This window comes from Anser cygnoides, chromosome 7 (genome assembly GCF_040182565.1).
Source record: "Anser cygnoides isolate HZ-2024a breed goose chromosome 7, Taihu_goose_T2T_genome, whole genome shotgun sequence".
NCBI lineage: Eukaryota > Metazoa > Chordata > Aves > Anseriformes > Anatidae > Anser > Anser cygnoides.
In genome coordinates this window covers 25,745,453-25,767,912 of record NC_089879.1, presented here as the reverse complement: position 1 = coordinate 25,767,912, position 22,460 = coordinate 25,745,453, and the positions used below count along the sequence as shown (strand labels likewise).

General features: G+C 46.3%; 1 protein-coding gene and 1 long non-coding RNA gene across 15 annotated transcripts in view; one reads left to right on the top strand and one right to left on the bottom strand.

Annotated features, from left to right (window-relative positions):
* Positions 1–22,460, top strand: part of TET1 (tet methylcytosine dioxygenase 1) — an 83,607-nt gene that overhangs the window by 2,438 nt on the left and 58,709 nt on the right. For 2 of the 12 annotated variants that reach the window (XM_048069654.2, XM_048069655.2), the window contains exons 1-5: positions 2–1,289; positions 3,992–4,130; positions 5,740–5,844; positions 14,013–16,052; positions 20,803–20,853. In XM_048069654.2, the coding sequence (XP_047925611.2) occupies positions 14,136–16,052; positions 20,803–20,853 (1,968 nt within the window). In that variant the 5' untranslated portion in view covers positions 2–1,289; positions 3,992–4,130; positions 5,740–5,844; positions 14,013–14,135. Of the gene's footprint in view, position 1; positions 1,290–3,991; positions 4,131–5,739; positions 5,845–6,418; positions 6,629–7,372; positions 9,621–14,012; positions 16,053–20,802; positions 20,854–22,460 lie in introns of those variants that run through there. The other 10 variants (XM_067000168.1, XM_013173043.3, XM_048069645.2 and 7 more) reach the window with 10 other exon arrangements.
* On the bottom strand, positions 9,613–14,888 carry LOC106031000 (uncharacterized). Of its 3 annotated transcripts, none has more exons than XR_001204061.3 (3): positions 14,749–14,888; positions 12,370–12,517; positions 9,613–9,920 (listed from the first exon to the last, which is right to left on the bottom strand). It is a non-coding gene; the product is annotated as an uncharacterized lncRNA (long non-coding RNA). The 3 variants fall into 3 exon arrangements; XR_001204056.3 differs by lacking the exon at positions 9,613–9,920 and adding an exon at positions 11,496–11,886; XR_010832688.1 differs by lacking the exon at positions 9,613–9,920 and adding an exon at positions 11,496–11,886 and having other exon boundaries at positions 12,370–12,514.

Genomic DNA, 22,460 nt, shown 5'->3' with positions numbered 1-22,460 from the left:
AGGCTGTCCACAGCGTCTTTGATGAATACACTGCAGAGGGCTTACCAGAAACCATTTAGAGGACAGGAGCTCAGCATGCAATGAATGCCAATGCACACATCACAGGCAAGGAGTGTACCCGAAGCCAGACATCAGCGAGCAAGTTAATGCTGTCAGCTTTTCAATACATTTTCTGCAGTTACTCACATTTCTTGCACTTTCTGCCCCATATGCATTGAGCTGAGGTGCAAGTGTTCAGAACATTCTGCTTTCAGCTTGTGTCAAACTGCATTCAACAGACTTTTTTTTTTTCCTTTAACAGAGTACATTGCTTAAAGAACAAGTTTGTTTCAGCTCTCAGTTGGTTACATGTTTGATCATTACTTATTTGGGGTGTAGCTGTTTTAATACGCATTTTTTTCCAAGAATAAAATACATAGCAGAGATATGCAGAGACTTCTCTTGCTGGGAGAATATAAAATACCCTTTACAGCAGCCAACTCAAGCCTTTTAACATTTACTAAACCAGCAATCCATAGTTTTTGTTCAGGTCACCCTGTTAAGTCTCCAATGCAAAATCAACTATCCTATTATGAGTTATTTGAATACCCAGGTTTATAGTAACTGTTCATACAATTTTCCACAGTCAATTTGTGTTCTTTTGGGATTCTGCTCAGGAACTGAGGCTCAGTCGCACTGCTTGGACAGCCCCAATGGTAAACAATTTCTTCTATCTACTGTTTTCACCCAAGTGTTGCAATGATTCTGACAGATGAAAGTCTTCTAGAGTTTCACAGCTTGAAAAATTTGATAACCACATAAATGTCCTGTTGCTTATTTTCGACAGCGGTGAGGTATTTCAGGAAGAAACTTTGTCAGACCTTGTAATTTAGGGAAGTGTGCACCATGACCGGGTACTTTTTAGAAAAGCAGGAAGAAACTTGTATTGCAAAATTAAACAGAACATCTCCTCAGAGAAACACTACCACAATTAAATTCAGCAGTGAACTTTGTGTTTAGCCTAAAACTTTTTAAACTCTATTTACACCTTTAAATCTTAACATTCTTACTACTATGACTTCATCTTCTTACCTTGAAATGTTTATGCCCTTTGCAGAATTTTTCTGGTGACTCTCTTTTATGACCCATCCTTAAAAGTCATCAGCATTTTTAATGTCACTCAAGTTACACTCACGCCTGACACTGTCAGCCTTCCCTGGCAGATTGACCGTACAACAGGGGAAGACATGGAAGTCAAGACACTCAAGAGAACAGCTGCAAAGTGGAAGAAAAACTCAAATGGGTAGTAGGTAATTTTGTTGATAGATGTCATTACTTTCTATTTTTACACCTTTGTTGCACTGTTAAAGATGCTTGTTTTTATTAAGATGTTTCAAGCGATTATCGATTTAAACAAGTTATCAAGACAACAGTTAGGTAAACTGTTCTCATGGCAGTTGTTTCTGGAAAGATTATTTTCATTACTCTTAAAATGCTCAGGCATGCCTAGCTCTGTTTTGAGATAATCATTCAAGTTTTCATCAAGCATCACACCTCTAGGCTTTAGGGTAAGTTTTTTTTTCTTCTTTATATTTATTTCTGGTCTTTACAGGTTACTGACCTGAAGTGGTATCTGTCTAGCTGTTCATTTGCCCTAACCTGTATCCAAAGCCACCATAAGTCCTAAGCTTCTACACACAAGACTCAGGAATTTGAAGCTTTATTTTTTCTTTCTCCCATAAAGACATGGCTTGCAAACTGAAAACATCTAGGGAAGTCTTAATACCTTGCTACTACTGCATCTTGAGCTCTCTAGCACCACACAACAGTACAGATACTGCTTCCCAAGGTGAACTGAGCCAGGAACCAAGGTTGACCCACAGCACAGGCTGCATCCTCACCAACAGGGTGCAGTCCTGTAGCAGGAGAAGCAGAGCTAGGTGCTAGAAACAGGCTCTTAACACATCGAAAGACAAAGCAGGTCTAGGGTCTGTTAACAGAAGTACATCGGGAACAATAGGAGATAAAATAGGACTAGAGATAAGTCTAAAAATTATCTAGTAACAAGACCCAGTGAGGAAACAAGGCTAAAGCCAGAACTAGCAACAGCCACACCTATAACATAGCTCAAACAAGAAATAGATGCCCAGGCTTGAGCTTAAATAGAGCTGCTGGGCCCATGGGCAGGGGAGGGCCCAGGTGGGGCTGGTCCGGGCCATTAAATCCTGTTGGTACAATCAGGAGCCTTATAGTCCCTACCTGTGTCTTGCCAGTGAGGTCTTTAAGGCACAGAAATATTTGATTCTCCAAAGTCATTGAGCTTGCAAACACAGTGCTGCCAAGTTTCTTTAAACTGGCCTATAATTTTCTTTCAAGTGCAGGGAAGAGGTGCAGACTTCACGCACTCTAGCGTCACTTAATAAGGCTACTGCACAAGTGCAGCAGACTTGAAGCACCCATAAATGCCAGACTGGTGCGTGAAAAGTTAGCTAGTATCTTCCCAGGCATAGTGTTTACTGCCAGACTATGTTTATTGGCCAGGCACAGCACGGTTAGTCTGCCCTCGTGCATTATACTGCTCATGCATAGTCATGTAGTGAAGTACGGGCCAAGATTTCCCAAGAAAAATGGGAAATAGGGGCAAACTACTGCCCCATTTGGTTTACAGTCTGCTCTCAAATTGCCCTTTTGAAAAGAGGGTGGCAAGCTGGGGCTGTCCTTGGAAGATTTGTTCCGTAGGCTGTGTGTAGTCTGTCAGCCACAGGTCAAGAACATCTGATAAAAAATGTTTAGATTAAATGCAATGGACCTATATAAAACTGGGGCAGAAGAGGGAATTATAGTATTATAAAATAGTATTAACACTTAAACTGTCTGTGTTTGGTACAATTCCAAATGTTACCTTACTTTCAGTGCCTATCAGGCAGGTAGATACTATCTCCAGAACCAGGGCCAAGAAAGACTAAATGAGGAAGTCATTGTCAAAACCACAATTAGAATTCAAGAGTTTCTGCATTAAACACATTATTCAAGACTTCTCTTTCAAATACTGCCAACTGACAATTCTGTGGGTGATTTATCTGATTATCTGTGTTACAAAGACATTAGCAGTGCCTGGCTTGCATTCAGGTGGGTTCGCAGGTGTAGCCCTGCAGAGGTGCAGCATGTAGCTTCCCAGGTCACGGCTGGTCTAAGAGCTGGCCCCTCATTTTCTCACCAGAGTCCGAGTCAATAAATAGGAGGGAGGCTTTGCAAGGTAGATGCTTTAACCCATGGTTTGTAATCACACAAGAAGCCAGCTCTAATGTCTCAGCATCACATTTCCATTACAAGCACCTGGCACCAGAAGTCTACATAGGACAGATCCAATCTTTCCCTTACAGAACAGTTTAGGTGTCTTTGCGGTGTAATTCCTAGGGGGTTTGGCTTGTGGAGGGCTTGACTCAGGCTTGGCAGCAGTGACCTCTAACCCTCCCTAGCCTGGACTGAGGATAGATGATCAGAGGTCTGATCCAGATGATTCTGCAGGACTGATTTTGGGCCAGCATACCTGAACAGTTCTGTTTCCAGCATCAGGGCACTAATAGGCCTAAATGGTCCTGATCAGCTGCACCTGGGGCCTCTACCCAAATGCTCTGCCCTAGGACACAGGACTGCTATTTAAGCTCAGCCCTGGGTTATATATATATATATATATATATATTTTTTTTTTAAAAAAAAAAGTGATTTTCTTTAGTTTTCATGGACTCTGCCCCCATTCGCTTGGATTATGTCAAGCCTTATTTTCCTGTTGGGTCCCTAGAACTGTTTCTGATCTCTTTGTTGACTTCTTGGTCCATCTTCAGACATGTCTCATCATCTGACAGCAGTATTCCCTAGGACTCTTGGCTGGACCTGGTTGCTGTCACCAGACCTGTTCTGTTTTCCTTGCATGGGTGCAGTGGGGTAGGCAGTGGCCAGCATGGTTCCTGTCCCCCGCTTACATTATTGTGCTTGGCTTCCTCTTCCTCAGCGAGCAGATGCTCTGCACGGATCTCTGGTACTGAGCGCAGACCTGACTTTTGCTAGAGGTGACAATGATGTGGAGCTAATTCCGGGTTCCTGCATTATATTCTTCAGTACTTCATTGCCCAGTTTTATTTGTTCTGCAGGTAAGTGCCAATTCCAACATTCATTTGGATAAACATGCAGGGATGGTAGTGCTGTGTTAGGCCAAAGGTCTACCAGCTGAAAACTACCTCTGGCAGTTGCTAGTAGCACATCCCTGGAAGAAGGCTGAAGTAGCATACAGGGCCATTTTCTTAAGATACTCTTACCTTCCAGTAATGCACTGCTGAAATAGCACTCTTCTATTAAGCAGATTTTGATTCAGTTTTCTCCCATGAATTTTTAAGAATATTTAACCTGTTAAGACTTTTAGCATCTACAGTGCTTTGTAGCAGTGAGTTCTATGGTTTAACCATACACTGCATGGAAGTAGCTATCATCTGATGTGTTTATTTGATAAATTGGCTTGAAATAGTGACCATTCTTCGTTAATACTTTGTGTTGTTTGTTTTTAAAATATACTATTTGGTGTTTAATCTAGCTGGCCATTCTTCCAGGGTGAAAGTCTTGGAGTGCTTAGTTGCTCCTTGTACTTCTGGCTGCTATTACCACCCTTGTACCTTCTTAGGTGGTGCCTGTCACTTTTCAAGCTGTGGGGACAAGAACTGTGTGTTATATTCAAGATCTTTGCAAATGATAGATTGGACTAAATGATGGAATGGTGGTGTCTCCTGTGTCTCCTGTTCTGTTTTCTCCTCCTTTTGTAATGGCTCCTGACACTACTGAGCACACAGAAGAGTTTCACAGAACTGTCTGTCACAGTACCAGGGCCTCTGTTTTGAATGATACTAGCTAATTCAGAGGCTGTGATTTCTGCGTTTTCCCCATGTGCCTCGCTTTGCGTTTTTGTCAAATAATTTCATCCACCATTTTGTTGTCCAGCCAGTCGTTACTGCGAGTTCTTTCTACGAACTTTTACACTCTGCTTTTGTTTTCATAGGCTGAGCATCTTAGCAGTGTCAGGAAAGATTGTCACCTTGTGCTAGTCACCTTCCAGGTTATTTGTTAGTGTTGAAAAAGACCACAGGTGTATGTCTGTGTTAATGAAAGCAACCAAAAGTTAATTCTAGTTTGTTTCTTAGCTTTTAGTGGAGTTCTTAATGGGGCAGTGATTGAACATGTTAGTGTTTGGTTGATTATATTACACTTTTTATTCCACAAGCCTTTTCCCTTGTGCTTGTTGCTTTCCTCCAGGTTATGTGTTTCTCCTTCTGTTTTATTCAAGCCCACACTTTCTAATGTGTTCCCATCTTGCCAGGAACCATGCTCTTAGCTTATGTGGGGTTTTATCATCAGCTTCCAATTTCCTTCTACTTCTGCTATGTGCAGCACTAGGAGAGCAATAGTTCTTCTCTAATCATGTATTCTTTCCTAATTAAAGTTTGTTACCTCTTCTTTTTGTTGGGCAGGTTACTAGAATGACAGAAGTCTTGATATCCTGCACTGCACAAAGTAATCTACCCAAACCCTCAGAGGGGATGGCTACACCCTGAATAGAGAGCTCCCATCTAGGGTTAAAATTAGCAGCCAGTGAAAGCAGATCAGGCAAATGCTTTAATTTCAGGTGTATGTGCTGCTGGGTTTGCTGCATTATATCTGAGATGTCTGTGAGCATGGCTAAGGTTCCCAGATCATATTCCTTTTTGGCTGCAGGGAAATGAAGAAGAGAGAAGAGGATGGAGGTACAAACTGGTGATGGGCACCCACGGGTTCTGAACTGATGCCAGGAGGAGATGGCAGGAACAATAAGCCGTGCAGGTCTGTGCTGCCTCTCCTTTCTCACGCGAATTAAAATAGGTAGCAAAAAACTTGTGTTAAAACGCCCTTGCAGGAGTGGATGTGGGCAGAGAAGCCTCCCTGCAGACTTGCATTTGAATGGCTTGCTTCACATTTTAAGTATTTTCTAGTGCAACAGCCAGAGACTTAATAACGAAGCTTTTTTTTCAAAAAGTACTTCTGAGCTGTAGAGTCTCAGAGATCCCCTTCCACCATCAGTTTTCCAGTGTGACGAGACACTAGCGTTGGTGGCCTGCTTTGGGCCGTGCTGATGACTCGGGTAGGACGAGCGAGTCCAGCCTGGTTACTACCAGGCAGCTCCGGGAGGCAGCAACGGTGCCTGGGGGGGGTCCCAGCGGTTCTCTCTTGCGGGGGGACACATCTCAGCCCCGGAGCTGTGCGGGCTCAGTGCCTCCCGCTTCCCCGAGCCGGGCCAGCCGCGGGGGGGCGGCCGGGGGATCCGGCTCCAGCGGCGGGGATCCAGGGCGTGTTTTGCCGCCTGCCGGGAGGGCTGAGTGCGGCGAGCTCCCCGCCGAGCCGCCCCCTCCCCTCCCCTGCCCTCCCCGCTCCCTCCCGGAGGGTCCGGCCGGGGCCGCCGCCGCCCGCACGTTTCGCCGCCGGGGCTCCGCCAGCCGCGCTGGGCTCGTCGCGCCGCGGGGACCGGCAGCGAGGCGGGAGCCATGAACCCAGCCGCGCCGAGCCGGCGCCGAGCCAGGCCAGCGTCGCCCCTCGCCGGTAGCCGCGGGCTGGCCGCGCCGCAGCCCTGGTACGTACCGGGGGAGGGGGGAGTTGGGGGGGGGGGCTCTACTTCCTCACGCTTTTAATTTTTAACACCCCCCCACCCTCTTCTTCCTCTCTCCTCTTGCTCGGCCCGCTGAGGAGTTGGGTAGGGGGTGGCCCCGGAGTGGCGATGGGGCAGCCCGGGGGCTATTGAGCGCCGACAGAGCCAACGAGCCCACTCCTGCTGCCCCCCGCGGCCAGAGCCTGCCTGCAGAAAGCCACCAGGCCAGCGAAACCGTCTGCAGCCCCCCCCGGAGAGACACGGAGCCGTGCAAGGGACCCTGCCCGGCAGCCCCCCCCACTGCGGGCGGGGGCCGTGCAGCGCTGCCAGCAGCTGCCGCTCCGCGCTGGGCCCCAGGGGAGCGGCCCTGGGGCGAGTTCCCCCCTCCCCGGTCCCCCCCCGGCTTTGCAGGGGGGCGGCCCCTTTGTCTGCCCCCTGCAGCCCCGCGGGGACCGCCCGCCCCCGGGCGGGTAGCGGGGCCGGCGGGCCACGAGGAGCCGCCGCCTCCCCTAGCGCCAGGCCTGCCCCTTCCCTCCTTCCCTTCCCTTCTCCCCTTCCCTCTTTCCCTTCCCCCCCGGGTCCGCCCGCCTGCGCTCGCTGAAGGAGGCAAAGCCTGGCCCGGCCCAGGGGGGCCTCAGCCCCCCGGTGCCGCTGGGCAGCTGAGCCCGAGCCGGGCGGCCCCGCCGTACTCTTTAGGGAGCCCCGGGGCAGGGACGGGTGAGGGAATGGGATGGCATGGCTCGCTGCGAGGGATGGGTGAGGGAAAAGGACAGGGCAGCCTGCAGGGGGGCAGCACCGCTTCGTCTTGCCAAGGTACAGCTCAGTGTACCCCAGGAGCATGTAGGATCTGCAGAAGGCACCAGGCACAGCAGCAGTTTGAGGAGTCGTGCCTGTCGTGTGCCCAGCTGATCCTGCACCCCAGAGAGACTTTAAAGAGCGACAGAATGCGACCAGCACAGACCTGACCAGAGAGCCTCTCTTCCAGAGGCATCAATGCTATAACAGCAAAGCTGAGCAACCGTGCACTTGCAGTGCTACATATCTCAAGTATGACCAAGCAGGCTTAAAGGGCAAAGGTGTCTCTTTAAATTTTACAGCCAGCGTAGAAACCTGTGAAAATAATTTAAAAATCTTCTGACTAGTAGTTTTTCCCACCTGTGCTCAGTACGCTTTTTAAGGCACTTTTATGGAGAGGCAGTGGGCTCTTCCATACAGTAATCACCTTGTTTTCATTAATGTCAGTCAACACAAATTAAGAGTAGGGATTGAATCCAGAAAACGTAGCATTTGTTCTGGGTCTGGGCAGGTAGCCGGGCTGGCCCTGGCTGTGAAGGAGAAGGCTGGGTTATGCCAGATGGGCTGGTTTACACAGGGCAGGTAATCAGGGAGGAATTCAAGATGAGACCGAGGAACTTTCTGATAGTTGTGGTTTCTGTAGAACTGAATTCTTCATTGTGTAATAATTCAAAATCCCCACTGATAATGTTTTATTATGGCTGGTGCACTACCCGTGCTTGTTAAAGCCAGCCTAAGCATTTCCATCCTGCTTTCTGTTTTCAGTTACTTACATTTCAAAACACCTTTCAGGTTGAAATTTTCCAGGCTTAATCTTTGCCTGAAGGTTCTTCCCTCCACCTCCCCCTTCTTTTAATTGAGTTTGAGATAAGGTGATTCAGTTAGGGTGGTTGTTTTTTTTCTTAAGGTAAAATCTTCAGAGAATGGAGTCCAGCGCTGTCAAAAAGAAAATCATTGTTTAAAACAGAATAAATGTAGAATTGGGAGGAAATATGATTAGTTTAGGGAGGGTTGTTTGCTTTTTTTATTCCAAAGTTCCAGGAGAATTGTGTTGGAAAAGGTTTTCATTTGGTAAGCCTTTAGAAATTACTTATCTTTTTGCTTTTTAGCATTTCTTCAAGTTAAGGTCAGTGTTTAGCTGTGCTTAACAGATGAAAGCAAATGCGTGTTGCTCCCTGGGTCGGAGGGGTGATGCTTGCGCATGCGGTGTGAGCCTTCACAATGGGTTTTTGGTGCCAGTTGTTTGAGGTTTAATCGAGTTTTGTGGTTTAAGCATGTGTGGTTCCTTGCCTTTTTTCTTTTTTCCTTTTTTTTTAATTGTTCTAATAGAGCTTTCCCTAAGCTAGGAGGGCTTTTTTGTGGTGCCTTTGCTAGTTTCCTTCACTGTGCAGGCTCCAAAGTGTATGCTGAAGTCATGATGTTGCGTAATGCTGGGTCTTGACATCTCCTGCTGAATTCAGTGAGACTTAGAATGCAAGCCTTGGGGCAGTCCTTGGCTCCCTGCGCAGAGGGGGGAAGTGGGACCTGGTGGCAGTCCTGTTCTGCTCCAGGCTCAGAGGCAGGCTTCTGGGTCCAGGAGGGACAAACATCAGGGCGAAGGCCTTGCTGCTTGACCAGCTGCTGAGCATCAGCAGAAGGGTTATGCTCTCAAACTGAAGCAGCATCCTGCAGCGTCTGTCCCAGATTGTGGTTGTGCTACTGGGAAGCATTGTCTTAAGTCTAAGTTTAATATGGCTGGATAAAATACTCCAGTTTACCTCAGGAGTGGCGTGATCCTGGAAAGCAAGGTGGCGAACATCAATGTAGAAAAATAGCAAACAGTGCTGTTAGAAGGCCTGCGAGGCTGCAGCTCTGTCTGAACTGGTGGTTCTGCAGGAGAGGTCTGAGAGGCTGTGTGGTGGTGGGTGACAGGGGAGAGGCCTCTACAAGAGCCTGCGTACAATAATTCATGGTCCTGAGAAGGCAGGCGAGAAGTTTCATTTCTGTTTCTTAACCAAAACCAAATGGATGCTCAAGGATTAAGGAGGGGGGGGGGAGGATGGATTTAAAGATAATTCCCTCCTCTTAACCCATTTCCCTTCTTTTCATATACAAAGTGTTGTACAGAGCAGTCAGGAGACGCAGAGAATGGAGCAAGATTGAAAAGCAGGTTGACTTTGGCGCAGCTGGGAGGAACATCCAGGTGATATGACAATTCTGAACGGGCTGAAAAAAGATTTTGTATCTAGCATGAGGGTCAGGTTTTCCACTTTCTGTCTTTTCTGGTGTGTCTTGCATCGTCCTTTAAAGCACTTGCAGCTGGAAGATGAGATGCTCCTCAATTCAAAATTGCAGATCAGAGATCGTGTGACATCCAAGTCAAATGGTGATCCTTATTGCTTGGGACCTGTTCATTATTGCTGAAGTGGCTTTTCTGAAAGCTTCTGGATCTTGTTTCCCCATCAGGCTGATTTCAAATGACTTTTAAAAAGACACCTAAACACTGAAACAAAATGCATTTAATTAGTTAATTATGGCTGTAGTGAAACCAGGCTTGACTATTCCTAGCTGTGTGATTTTTCCCATGCAGCTGTGTGTTGTTTTTTTTTTAGGGGTCACTTGCTGTCTTTCATGATGTCATGAAAAGGCTGCCATCATTTTATGAAAACATATCTTTTAATTTTTTTCAGATTTCCACTTAGTTATGAAACGGAATCTTGATAAACACTACTTCTAAAAGGATTTTTTTTATATTAGTTTGTGTAAAGAAAATGAAAGTAAATAAGAGAAGCTTTTTTTTCTTTTCTTTTTTTTGTTTTTTTTTTTTTTCCTGGAGGCATTCCAGCAATATGGGGTTAAATTCCCCCTAGTGCTTTGTAGACAAGATTCTCATTATAGCTGTTTGGAATTTTGACCCAGATGAGACTAGAAGGTTTAGCCTTGATTAGCTTTTTAGTGGTATTTGTTGAGGATTATAGCAGTCAGTGGGATTGCTCCAGATTTATTACTGTGAGCAAAACTTAAGCAACTGGCCTTACAACCAGCTTTCGGTTTTGCACATGAATTAAAGAGATAAGTCAGCTCAAGTAACAAGCAGCTTCAGGATGCACTGTTATTATCTAGGGCAGTTCCTTGCAAACCCTCCTGCACCTATTACCTGGTTCACTTTATAGGGACGCCTGTCCTTTCTCTCGGGGAGGGCATGGGAGGTCCCATCTGACGTGGCATTGAGAGGAGAGCGTTGAAGTAAGTTTGTTTCTCTCCAGGGTGGTGAAAAACTGACAAGTTCTCGTATTGACCCATGAGGTTTATATTTGATAATCCTTTTTAGTTGACATAGATATTTTGGAAATATTTCTTGCTTTGAAATGTGACTAGCGTGGTGTTGGTATTGGCTGTCCTTAAGAAGTGACGCCAGGCAATTTGCAACTGCTGCAGGCATCAACGTAGAGTCATTGCCAGCCCTTTAAAAGGAAAAGGGAGGGTAAAATATTCCTTAGTGCAACAGAAAACAAAACTTGAATGCTCAGCTTGTAGCGACCTAATATTTTGGTCCTAAATGTAGAAATGTAAACAAGAAAGTAAGAATGTAATTTGGTTTTATTAGAAACTTTCTTTTTAAAATGTCATTTTTCATCTAGCAGTTAAGATTATTGTGGCAGAGTAGTACTTATCAATACTCTGGGGTTTCTTTAAGTGGAAGTGAGGATTTCGTGCTGACAGGCATTTCTCCCAGGAGCTTACAGTCACCTCAGAGGTCAGGTGCTCAGTCCCAGACAAATAAAACTGGAGTCCAGTATTAAAAGAAAAGGGAAAAAATAAGACCTTCAGAGATGTATTACTCAGATCTGTATATTTCCAGGGACAAAATCAAAACAAAATGGATACAGTTGCTGCTGGTTTCTGTATGTTCCCGTATTGTCATTTCTGAGCAAGACAATACTAACAGCCTTTCTCATCTTCTCTAACACAGTATTTAAATGCCAGGCAATTTTCTACAAATAACAGCATTCTTTCTTTACCAAGAAAAAGATCTTCAACCGCTCTGTGTTCAGAGCCTCTAATTTTGGCTCTGAAAAGCAGCAACACTTTGACGTTGTTACTTTTCGATGTTCTTGCCAGACAGGTGGGTTTCTGTTAAAAACAAAAGCCAGAACCAAAATGTAACAGGATAGCCTTACTTCTTCAGTCTTGAAGCAACAGTGTTGAAATTTCTAGTTGCAGGTGAAAGCGTATCATCACATAAATACAATTTGAAAGAAAAATAAAGATTGACAAGGTAGTTATAAATGAAGCTTCTAATTGATGATTTTGGACATCATGCTTCCAAAACTTCCACAGCAGCAGTGGCAGCTGTTTATGTAGAGAAGTAGTATGACCAAAGTGTTAACACACATTTGGTATCTTCAGAAATCCAGTCTGTTTCCATTCCTGATCTGTTTTCTCATCATTCTGCTTCTGTTTCAGGGCTGATAAAGAGAAAAAGCTTCATTTCCTCTCTTCTGGTCCCCTCCTGATTCACACATTCCCATACTGTCTGGCCCTTGTTTGCTTTCTTTCTTTCTTGCTCTCCTGGCTATAGCCTCCGAAAGTAGCTCGCATTTCCTCTCCTACCACTGTTATGTAGCACCAGCCACTAATGGCTACAGATGCGCTGCCTGCTGCTTGTTTCCAGCTGGTTTTGCAGCCCTCCAGGCTATCCTTTGGAGCGAGGAGCCCTGTCTCATCAAACCACAAGAAAACTGGGAAGCTTTTTGCAGGCTGCTAACAACCAGTTTTGTAGACCTGTTGACATGCTGCTGATAGCCTCTTTGACACTGGGTTCATGGAGTGGCAAGTGATGGCCATGCTCCCCTTCCCCCATGCCTCTCCAGGAAAGGGTAAGGGGAGGAAACCTCTCAAATTACCTTAATTTCAGCTTTGTATTTATTTTATTTCAGTGTCTCACCCACCTGCTGTAGGGCACTTCTGCTGGAGCTGTTCAGGTCTTTGGCAACGGCCTTTGAAGCATTAGGTTTATGTTCTGTAGTACACGGGATCACTCAGCTTGCTGCTGCTGAATGGACAAGAACGGGGCTTCAAAGTGCTCTAAGCAAGCTGCTAGATAGAAAAGAGTTTAGGAAGGTTAGCAGTAGCCTTGGCAGGTATTGTGCTAACTGGGCAGCCTGCTCCCAGCCGAGGTAAAGCTGGAGATGAGCCTACTGCTGGCGTGCTGTTTGGGGGGCAGCCAGAGACGGTGGTCCTGCATAGAGGCCATGCACGTTGGCTGTGCTAGACGAGCCCCATGGTGGGCTGATGAGCTTATCTTGGCACACTGCAATGCTGCTGTGAGTTTTTTGCACCCTTTTATGCTTACATGAGGTCTGTTCTCACAGAGCCTGCTCTTTTACGTCCTGTGCCTTTCTGTGTGCCCTGCACCAGCCAAACCTGGGTGGTGTATTACAGTTACACATTAAGTAGGCTGGGCTGCACCAGCAGGGCTCTGCCTACGAGCCCTGCTGGTCACCTAGGAATGGTGACAAAGGGAAGGCACTCTCCTGCCTGAGACTAGAGTCTCTTGCTCTGGCTTTGCCCGCTCTCATTTTTAGGATGCTCTTGTCTACCAATCTGATCTATTTGAAGAGCTAAATAAAACTTCTAAAGCCTTCCACAGGTATTTTAAAATAGCATGTACTTAAAAACTGTGTACTTAAAAGAATTGCTTTAAAACTGTAAAAAACACAAACCACCTTGAAGAAAATTGCTCTGGAGCAAGAAGAGTTGGTTGTATCCTCTGAGATGGCTGGGTTGTATTTGGGGAGTTCAGGGGCTTTTGCATTGCAGTCATATTTGGGGGCAGAAGCTTAGGATAAACCTTGTGGTAGGTATTGCGTTGATGGCAAATATGGTAGTAGTCCTGCTGGCGAAGCAGAGGTGATGGCTTGCATAGTACATTTGGTATAGCTAGGCAGGACCCAGGCTTGCAGTGTAGTACGGTGTTCTGGTGTTTTATCCCAGGACATAACTCTGGGAAAGGAGATTCTTCCCTGGTCCAGTTCCTCCGTGAGCAGCACTACAAGCTAGATGTGTTTAGGGAGGTAGTTAATTCTCTGTTTTTACCTGGATTGTACCATGGTGGGCAGCCTGTTGGAGTGTGAAGGATGGCCTTGGGATGATGTATGAGTGTGCACATACACCACGTAAACTCAGCTTTGTTCCTTTGCCCCAAATGTCCTTAGGGTGGTAGTTTTATGCTCCGCAGTGTATATGTGGATGTAAATTTTATTTCTTCTTTCCCAAAGGAAAGTGGCTAATAAACCATTAATAAGATTGAGAAAGCTCAATCCTTTTAAAAATGATATAAAATTGTAAATATGGGGTGTTGCATGATCACTTGAGTTTGGCTCACTTCTTCGTTGGTGTTCTAGGAGTTCAGGCAAGTTCTCCATTTTGCAGTATACTAATATTTTCAAAGCTTTTGTGTTGATTGAACTTCACACCCGATAACAATGTGTCTAGTTCTACCTCTGTATTTTTAAATGATTATTTTAGCATATGTGCTTCCTGTGTTAATTAGGCTTCTATTAATGTTATTTTATATCTTTTTCTATTTCAGAGTTGACTCTGTATCACTACAGAGAGCCGCAATGGGAGTGTGCAGTTTTCTATTGAAAAATTCTCTCAAGAGCTCATGATTTTTTTCCATCTCGCCTCTTAACATTTCTACTACTCCGCAGACATGGCTCACCACGCAAGGCCTTCCAGATTAGCCAAAAAGGAAGAGATAGGCAAAAGGAAAACTAACCAGGGCAAAAAGAAATCTAGCCAAGTGAGAAAGAAAACTGCAAAGACTTCCACAAAAGCTGTTAGTTCTGGAAAATGCAAGAAGCCAGCACAAGAAAAAGATGTTAAGAAAAAACAGCAAGAAAAGAAACCAATCATGAGCTCTTCAGGTAGACTTCTCAGGAGCAGTGTCACCAGAACCTTGTCTGGAACACCGTGGGTGAGTTTGGAGAAAGCTGACAATATCCTCTTTCATAACCAGGATGCTTTCAACTTCAATGGCTTTACAATGTCTCTTCGTAACCGATCATTCTCCCGTAGATTTTCCCAAGCTCCAATAATTGCAAAACCTAGGAAAGTTGCAGCACAAAAAAGGCTAGAAACAAAGGAAAAGCATGAACAAGAAGCCTTGGCAGTAGAAGAAGAAAAAAATGTAGAAGCGGGTGAAAAAGCGTTGGAACAGGATTCAGCACAAAACACAGTAGTTCCTCTGCCTGTAGAGGATGCTCCACACAGCGCAGACAAAGAGCCTGCTGCCACATGTGCCGGTCAAGAGGAGGTAGAAGTACCTGAAACAAGTGATGCTGTTCCAAGCAGTCAGGTAACTGATGGCGATACTGAAGTGTTAGAGGTGGGATCTCAGCATGAAGACCTGCCCTGTGAGCAGAAGCCCGCTGATCTCAATGCAGATAGTTCAGTTGAAGCGTTTGTTGAAGATGCTGCACTTGCGCTTCCATCTTCTGATTCCATAACTGCCTCTGAATCAAACTCGAAGGAGCATGTAGAGGTTCCCTTCGACCCGGTGCCTAACAGTCAAGAACCTGACTCCGGTTCTGTTGATACCTCAGACCTCAGTTCAGCAGCAGCTGAAGAGTCGGCCCCGCTTGCTGAACCGCACACTGAAACGGAGTCGGACCTGGTGCTAGCTAGTGAAGAACATGACTCGAGTTCTGCACCCATTGTTACCTCTGAGTTTAACTCACAAGAACATTTAGAAGATTCGAGCTTGCTTGCAGAGTCCTGCTTAAAGGCAGACTGGGATTTAGAATCAGAGAATAAAGACCTTGTTTCAAATTCCAACTCTTTATCTGCCACTGAATCAAATTCACTTTTATATCTTGAAGGTGTAAGCTCGCCTGCAGAATCCCCCATGAAACTAGTTGTGGATTTTGTACCCATTCACAATGAACTTGACTCAAATTCAGATTTGAGCTGTACCAGAGAGATTTCAGAATCTGACTCACAAATCATATTTACAGCATGTGAACCAGTTTCCGATACCTCTTTAAGCAATATTGAAGTGGAGGATATTGAACAACTTGTTAAATGTATTGATGCAGAGACATTAATTTTGAATTCAGGTTATGTCCCCGCTTTATCGTCAGATTTAGAAAAAAGCACAGTCGATAAAATCTCCAGTGAAAGCTCTGGACAATTCTCTGAAGGTTTTGTTTCAGAGTTGCCTTCAAGCACGGAAATCTCTGCTCTTGCCTCAGAAAAAGCCATAAATGCAGACTTGCCAGCTGACTCAAGACTGCAGCATAATGATTATTCATCACAGCTGGGAAGTGTTGGAATAAGCTTGAATTTGGTTCAGGACAACGTGAGCAACAGCACTGAAGCAGTTGAGGCCTCAGGGCCATCCTCTCGTACAAATGCAGCTGGTGATCACCCTGTTCCTTATTCAACTCTGCTCCCTATGTTAGAGAAAAAGAAACGAAGGCGTTGTGGAGTCTGTGAGCCCTGTCTGCGGAAAACAAATTGTGAAGAATGCAGCTGTTGCAGGAAACGCAAAACCAGTCACCGGATATGTAAAAAGAGAAAATGTGAAGAACTGAAAAAGCCACCACCGCCGATCACACTACCTCTTGAGGTAAGCCCGAGGAGTCTCAAATTAAGTCCCCCTTTTGAGGCTTGAGATGCATCTTAAATTTCTGTGAAGGGAAATGCTGGTCACTGGACAGCTTTAGAGGACTTAGGGTTTCTGTTGGAGCTAGCAAGTTGCATTGTGACTTTCTCTTGGTATCTATAGAAGGGTAGATCAAAGCGAGCTAGGGTTATTCTTGTTCCTCCTGTGTAAATGCATAAAATCAGCAGTGAGCATGGTTTAGCTCTGTGTTCTAGAGGGGAGGGGGGAAATGATGTTAGTCTTAGGAGACTGTAAATTATTAGGGAAAGGGTGTGTGTTGCAAAATAGCTAAGGATAACAGGCAACAGAGGGAAGGCTGTGTGTGCTCTTCAGTTGGAGTTAGAATAATTTGCTTGTAATGACTCAACACGTAGAAATAAATTCATAACCTTCAGGAGCAAATTGTAGCTGCATTTTCTCCTTTCACATCTCTCTGACTTTCTAATTGTCTATTCTTCTGTTTCTTTCATTTCATTTCTCCTGCCACTCTCCCTTTGTCTCTTGTACCATATCCCCCACAAATACTTGTTTTTCTTGTGTTTCTTACTCATTTTTCTGATCCATCAGCCTTTTATAACCCAGGTCATTACTTTTGGAACAAAGAGGAGGGGAAAAGACAGTCTGTATGCCCCTGTGATAACAGCACTGACCTTCTGAGAGATTTCAGTTCAAGATCAGGCTTTAAATCAGGTAAGTAGGGAGTTGAACATCGATTTCCCACATCCCAACTGAATTCCCTGACCTCTGTGCTGCAGAGCCAGCCTCGGTGTGCTGCTGGAAGTTGGTCTGCTTGGATAGTGGCTGAGCTGCAGAGGGGGAGATGCCGTCCCAGTAGTTAAGTCACTGGGACATTTGCCTTGGGATGTGGGAAACTCAGGTTCAAGTCTCTGCAGCAGCGTGCACTCTGAGCACAGCAGTTCACACTGGGGGGGAACGCACCTGCAAAACATTTCTCAACAGCAGCTTCATTAAAACAGCGTGTTCGTGCAGCAGGTAGAAATCCCCGTTTGCTGCGGAGATCTCAGGAGACCTCCTGTTTTCACCGCTCTGTCCTGTACTTGCCAGGTTTTGCAGACGTGTCTGCTCCATCTTCACAGGAGGCAAGGAGAAAGACAAGTCCCATAGCAGTGAGGGTATGGTATGTTCTCCTTCGAGGGAAGTGTATTTTAAATTAAAATGTTCAGGGAAGTAGGTTTAAACAGCTTGGCTTACAGTTGAGTCGAAATCCTTTTGTGTCTCAACTGTTTCCAAATACTCTTTTTAATAAAAGGGAAGGGACGATTAAAACGTGACTTTAAGATCTATAATAAAGCAATAAAGGTGACAGAGGCTGATCCTGACTTGTTACAGCAAGAGAGTAGCACCATGATGTCCTTCTGTATTTATTCTTTAGCCAGTGGGACTGAAGAAGCTCGTGGAAGAGCATTGGTGGAGATGAGGTAGGAAACAGTTTGAAAGCCGTGTTTTAAAAAGGAGTTTGGCAGGGTCAGTGAAAGGAAGCACTCCAGTTTTTCTGTCAACCTTTGTTTTCCAGGCTAAACATACATCTTTTCTTGTTGCTCAGCCTGACCTTCTCCTTGCAGATTAGCCTTGCCCCTTCACCCTTTCCTCTTTAGACGTTCCTTTTGCTTTCTTGGAGGAATTCCTTGTTTATATGCCTTTCTTTGGCAGCTTATTTCTTGTGTGCTTTTATTTTATTAAACTGGTTGTGTTTTGTACAATACATTTAGAGCTGCACCAGAGGCCTCCTTCATTTCTCGTTAAATTTTGTATGAAGTTTGAGTACTGCATGGAGGAAATGAAGTATTCCTGACATTTAAGAACATGTCGGGTATTTTCTCATAAAATTGTATTTGAATGAAACCTGGTGCCTTTTCGGATATTCCTAGAAGCAAGTCTGGTCTCTTGTATTCTGTAGAAACTCTGCTCTGAGAAAAGCATTTCCACAGCGTACCTATGTTACGAGAGCTCTTTAAAGATGTTGAGATACAGGGGGAGGTATCGGGGGAATGGGAAACAGTATCTCTGTTAGCAGCCATCCTTTAGATAAGATTTTCCCACACCGGAAGGGAATCCCACTGTGTTTTCCCAAACTGTGATAGGGTTGGGACCACAGCAATGGGGACTTCATGCCAGCGATGTGGTTTGAATAGAGGGCAGCTGGAGAAAAACAGCTGTAGGTCTCTGTCCATGGTATAGAAAGTGAACCTAATTAAGAGAAATTAGGCTGGCTTCAGTGCATTCATTCCTAGTTTGAGGAGCTGCGCGGCTCTGTCTGTCCTGGTGGTGGAATGTAAGCATTTTTTGGAGGTGATTCACTGGGAGGAGGGTGGAGGGGATGGATGTTCTCTGCACAATCACAGTTTAAACAGTGATGTTTTGCCTTAAAGGGAATCGTTTCTTTGCACTTTGACTCAACAGTGCCGAAGTCAGGGAAGTCGATGAGAGCTCTGTGTTAGGTGGCTCTAGGAGAGCTGGTGCAAGGCTTGGAAGTCTGTGTGTGGTGTTTAAAAAAAACACAAACACAAACAAAAGCACAAAATGCAGTGTGTTGTTTTTTTTCTTAAGGTCTTGGGTGGGTTTATGGATAGAGAGAGTCAGACCTGGCTTGTAGGATCCGTGAATGTAGTTTGAAATGCATAGTCCAACATACACGGCTGTGTGTGCGCAAGCATTCAACCCAAAGAGAGTATCGGTTGCATGTTTGGAGCTGGTATTGGTTATGTTACTGTTATTTTCATTAATTCACACATCATCCAGATAAAGATTTGAAAACTATATTGGACTTGAAAAATATCCCTTAAAAATAACATCCCCATAAACCCTCAGTGGTATGTTACCTCGCTGAAGGTAATGGGTTTTGCAGGGACGCGGCAAGGAGAAGGTCTGGAGAAATCATTGTGGGCTCCGCTCGCAGCGCCCGCACAGCAGTGCCGCTACAGGTAATGCTGCCCTTCAGGGACCCGGGCTGTGGTGGCCTGGCAGGGAGCTGGTGAAGAAGAAATCCTAAACCTTTACTGGTTCCTGAAGGAGCAGCCAGATAAGGAAAAGGTGTGAGCAAGCTTTGAAAGGCAGGGGAAAAAAGCTTGGCATTGCACATCCAGAGAGGGACGGCAGAATATTGCAGGAACATTCCCCAGAGAAAAGAGCGTTTGGACAAGCCCAGCTGCCCGGCAGTGGGGAACTCGGGCATTTTCTCCTGTTTTTCTGAGACTGCAGTTTTCGGAGCTGACACAGGAGCTGCTGAAGGCTGTTTCTCAGCTGTTTGCTACTAAAAGCCCACCTCATTTGGGGAAGCAGCCTGTCGGGCTGCTGTCATGTCATGGCACACGTCCAGGTTGCCCGGGTGCGTTGCAGGGCAGGACCTGGGGATCTCCAAAGCTGCGTGTGGGGCAGCGAGGTGATGATCCCTGCCTTATTTTTAGGTTCTCTGGGGAAAAGGGCTTTGCAGGGGCAGGCTGTGCAGATGTAAGTGTCTCCAAAGCCTGCTTTCTGCAAGGCTTGCCCAGGTGCCTGTGTCGTAGGGCCTGGAGGGGTTGTGCTGTGTGTGTTTTGTTTTGGCGTGGACTCAGGTGGGTGTTAGAGGCGGGGGCTGTGGGGGCTCTGCGGGGTCTGGAGTCGAGGGGAAAGCGGTGAGCGGGAGCTCGCTGGCCTTCCCGAGGTGTCTCAAGACGTCTCATTTAATAGCTGTAATCCGAGGAGCGGGGAAATAGGACCCAACAATGAGGCCTGCTTGCTTGTGGCTTTTCTGACGTGCTGCCGAAACCCCAGGCGTATTTAAGGAGGATGCTGCAATTAGAGGTGGCGGGCAGCTTGCCAGCCTGCCCCTTTTTCTTGGTTTCGGATGGAAAATGCTGCTTTACCGGCGAGCTCTCCCAGCTCCTGGCTGTGTCGGCTCGAGTCGTTCTGGGGCGAGCTCCGTAGGGCTGCGGCCCGCCGTCCGGCAGCCCCCGTGCACGATTCCGCTTTATTTGTAGGGTTTTGGCAGCGGGCGGCAGCGGGGGGGCCGCCTGCGTGCGCCCCTTTGTCCCGCCCGCCCTCAGCCGCTGCCATTTCCCTGCCCACGCGCGCTCCCGCCCCGCGTGGGCTCCCCCCTCCCTCCCTCGTGCGTGCGGGTGCCCGCGGGCCGTGTCCTCGCCTGACCTCGCGAGCCCCTCGCGGAGCCACGCGGCCGCGCGGGTGGGCGCCGCTCCACCCCGTGTCCTCCCCCCCCCGACTCCGGCTCCGCGTCCCCCTCGCGGCTCCGGGCCGCGTCTTGCGGGCGGCCGCCGCGGCCCCGGCACAGGAGCCCCTTTGTTCGGGCAGCGCCGGGGGGGGGCGCTGCGGGGCGGCCGCCGCCTCCCCATTGGCTGGGCCGGGCGCGCGCGGCGGGAGCAGGGGGGAAAGGAGAAGGGGGGGTGCGCGCGCGCGCGGGGCCGCGCTCGCTCCCGCGCCGCCGGCCGGAGGGGAGGGCGGCGCTGCGGCAGGAAGCAAGATGGCCGCCGGGGGGGCGCCGCTGTGAGGAATGCGGGGCGGCGGCGGCCAGGCCGGCTCCAGGGGGCGGCGGGGCCTCTCCCCTCGGCCCGCGGCGGGGCCGCGTCGAGCCGCCGGCGGCCCTCCGGGGTGCCGCGGGGCGGGCGTGCGGGGTACTGGCGAGATGGTGCACTTCGGGAGGCAGAGCGGAGCCGGCTGCCTTTGTGACCGCAACTTACTGTGCGATTTGGTGTTTTTTTAGGTGCTAACTGAAAACAAAAGGCCTCAGAGGAGGAAGCAAAGAGTTTTTAAGGTAACCGACGATCGCTTTAATGTTTCTCCCCTAGGTTTAAGCAGCCTTTCCTTGTCACGCCGACCAGGAGGCCAAAGGGTTAACCCTGGGAAGCAGCGCTTTCCAGCTCTTCAGCAGATTAGCTAATTTTGAAGCCCAGAACATTTTCTTTTTTCTCTCTCTCTCCTCTCTCCCCCCTCCGCTTTCCAGCATGTTGTATACATAGCTGAGTCTTTCTGCAGGACGCTGCAGACTACAAAGTTTGCTTCCCATTGTATCCAACGTTCACTTTAATTTTCTCTTTTTCTACTTCATCTCCTTCCAAAGATAGCCATTGAACACGGGCTGGGTTTTTCAATATCCAGCTTTTACAGCATGTGAAATTGAATGTGAGAAGTCATTGTTCTAATATAAACCAAATTAATGAAACTGGAAATTTCATACCTCAATTACAGTAGTTTTGATTTCCTTTTTCTTTAAACTTTAGAACACCTCAAGTGAAACTGAAAATTCTGTAAGCTTAGAAGAACCTTCAGTTTCACGTGGTAACATTTCATCAAGATTTTTAAGATGGCTATCTTTTACGATAACAAAAGACTTGTTTTTCCAACTATATTGCTTCATATTTTATCCAATGTACAGTTTTACTACAGTTTTATGGCCAGTTTTTTAATTTTAAAAAGTAACAGGTAGCAAATTCATGTTGCCTTTTTCAGTTCATCTTTAGAGTATTTTGAATAGAAGTAAGTTCTGAATCCTGTTCTTTCAAACTAAAATGCTGAAGGATGGATGGTGCAACTGTAGAAAGAAGATAAAGTGAGAAAAATGTTATGTTGTTAAACTTATTTGTAGAACTGTTCTATTTATATGGAGTGCAGCTAAATGTGATTTTAACATAGTTTAGCGTTGTTTCAGTACATAAAAATTTCAGAAGTTATGGGACGCGGTAGATGTGATAAGTGCTGAATGTCTGTAGCGTGATTTCATTTGAAATCATCCCAGTTCCTTAGCACCTTTGTCTTTGTTACATATTGCAGAAACTTACTGAAAGAAGTTGTAATTTTGTAAGACATGGTGAAGTTAAAAGTTAAGTAAGGAGCAAATAAGTTACTTGACTTGCAAATGTCTGGCCTCAAGTGTGTGTCTTCATAGGGGTGTAGTTGTGCAAACCACCTCCTTGCATGCTTAGCTATGTAATGCTAAGCAATAGTGCTTATAAAACGCTAACAAGTACTCCTCTTCTTCCATTAAATAGATTGATCTACTAAATTAGCATGTTTCATTAAGGCATGGATATGCTTTTAATTGCCCATTTTAGCTGCTGCCACTTTTGTAGCATAAGGCAAGGTGCAGTTAAAACTTGAGCATTTGTTCATCGTACGCTTTGTGCGGTTACGTAGAGGGTGTGCAAAATAAGGACGTTTTGTAAGAGGGTCACTCAGTTTTGTGATGTGTAATTGGTGTGACATCTGTCAAATATGAGAAGTCTTTCTTGTCATAGGTAGCCGTGTTGTATCAGATGTCTGCATACGGGGGGGTTCATAGAGGGTCTTCAGATTTTTCTCTTGAGTTGGTTTTACCACTGTTTCTGATTTGATGGCAGAGCAGGTTGCTATGTAATATGATGC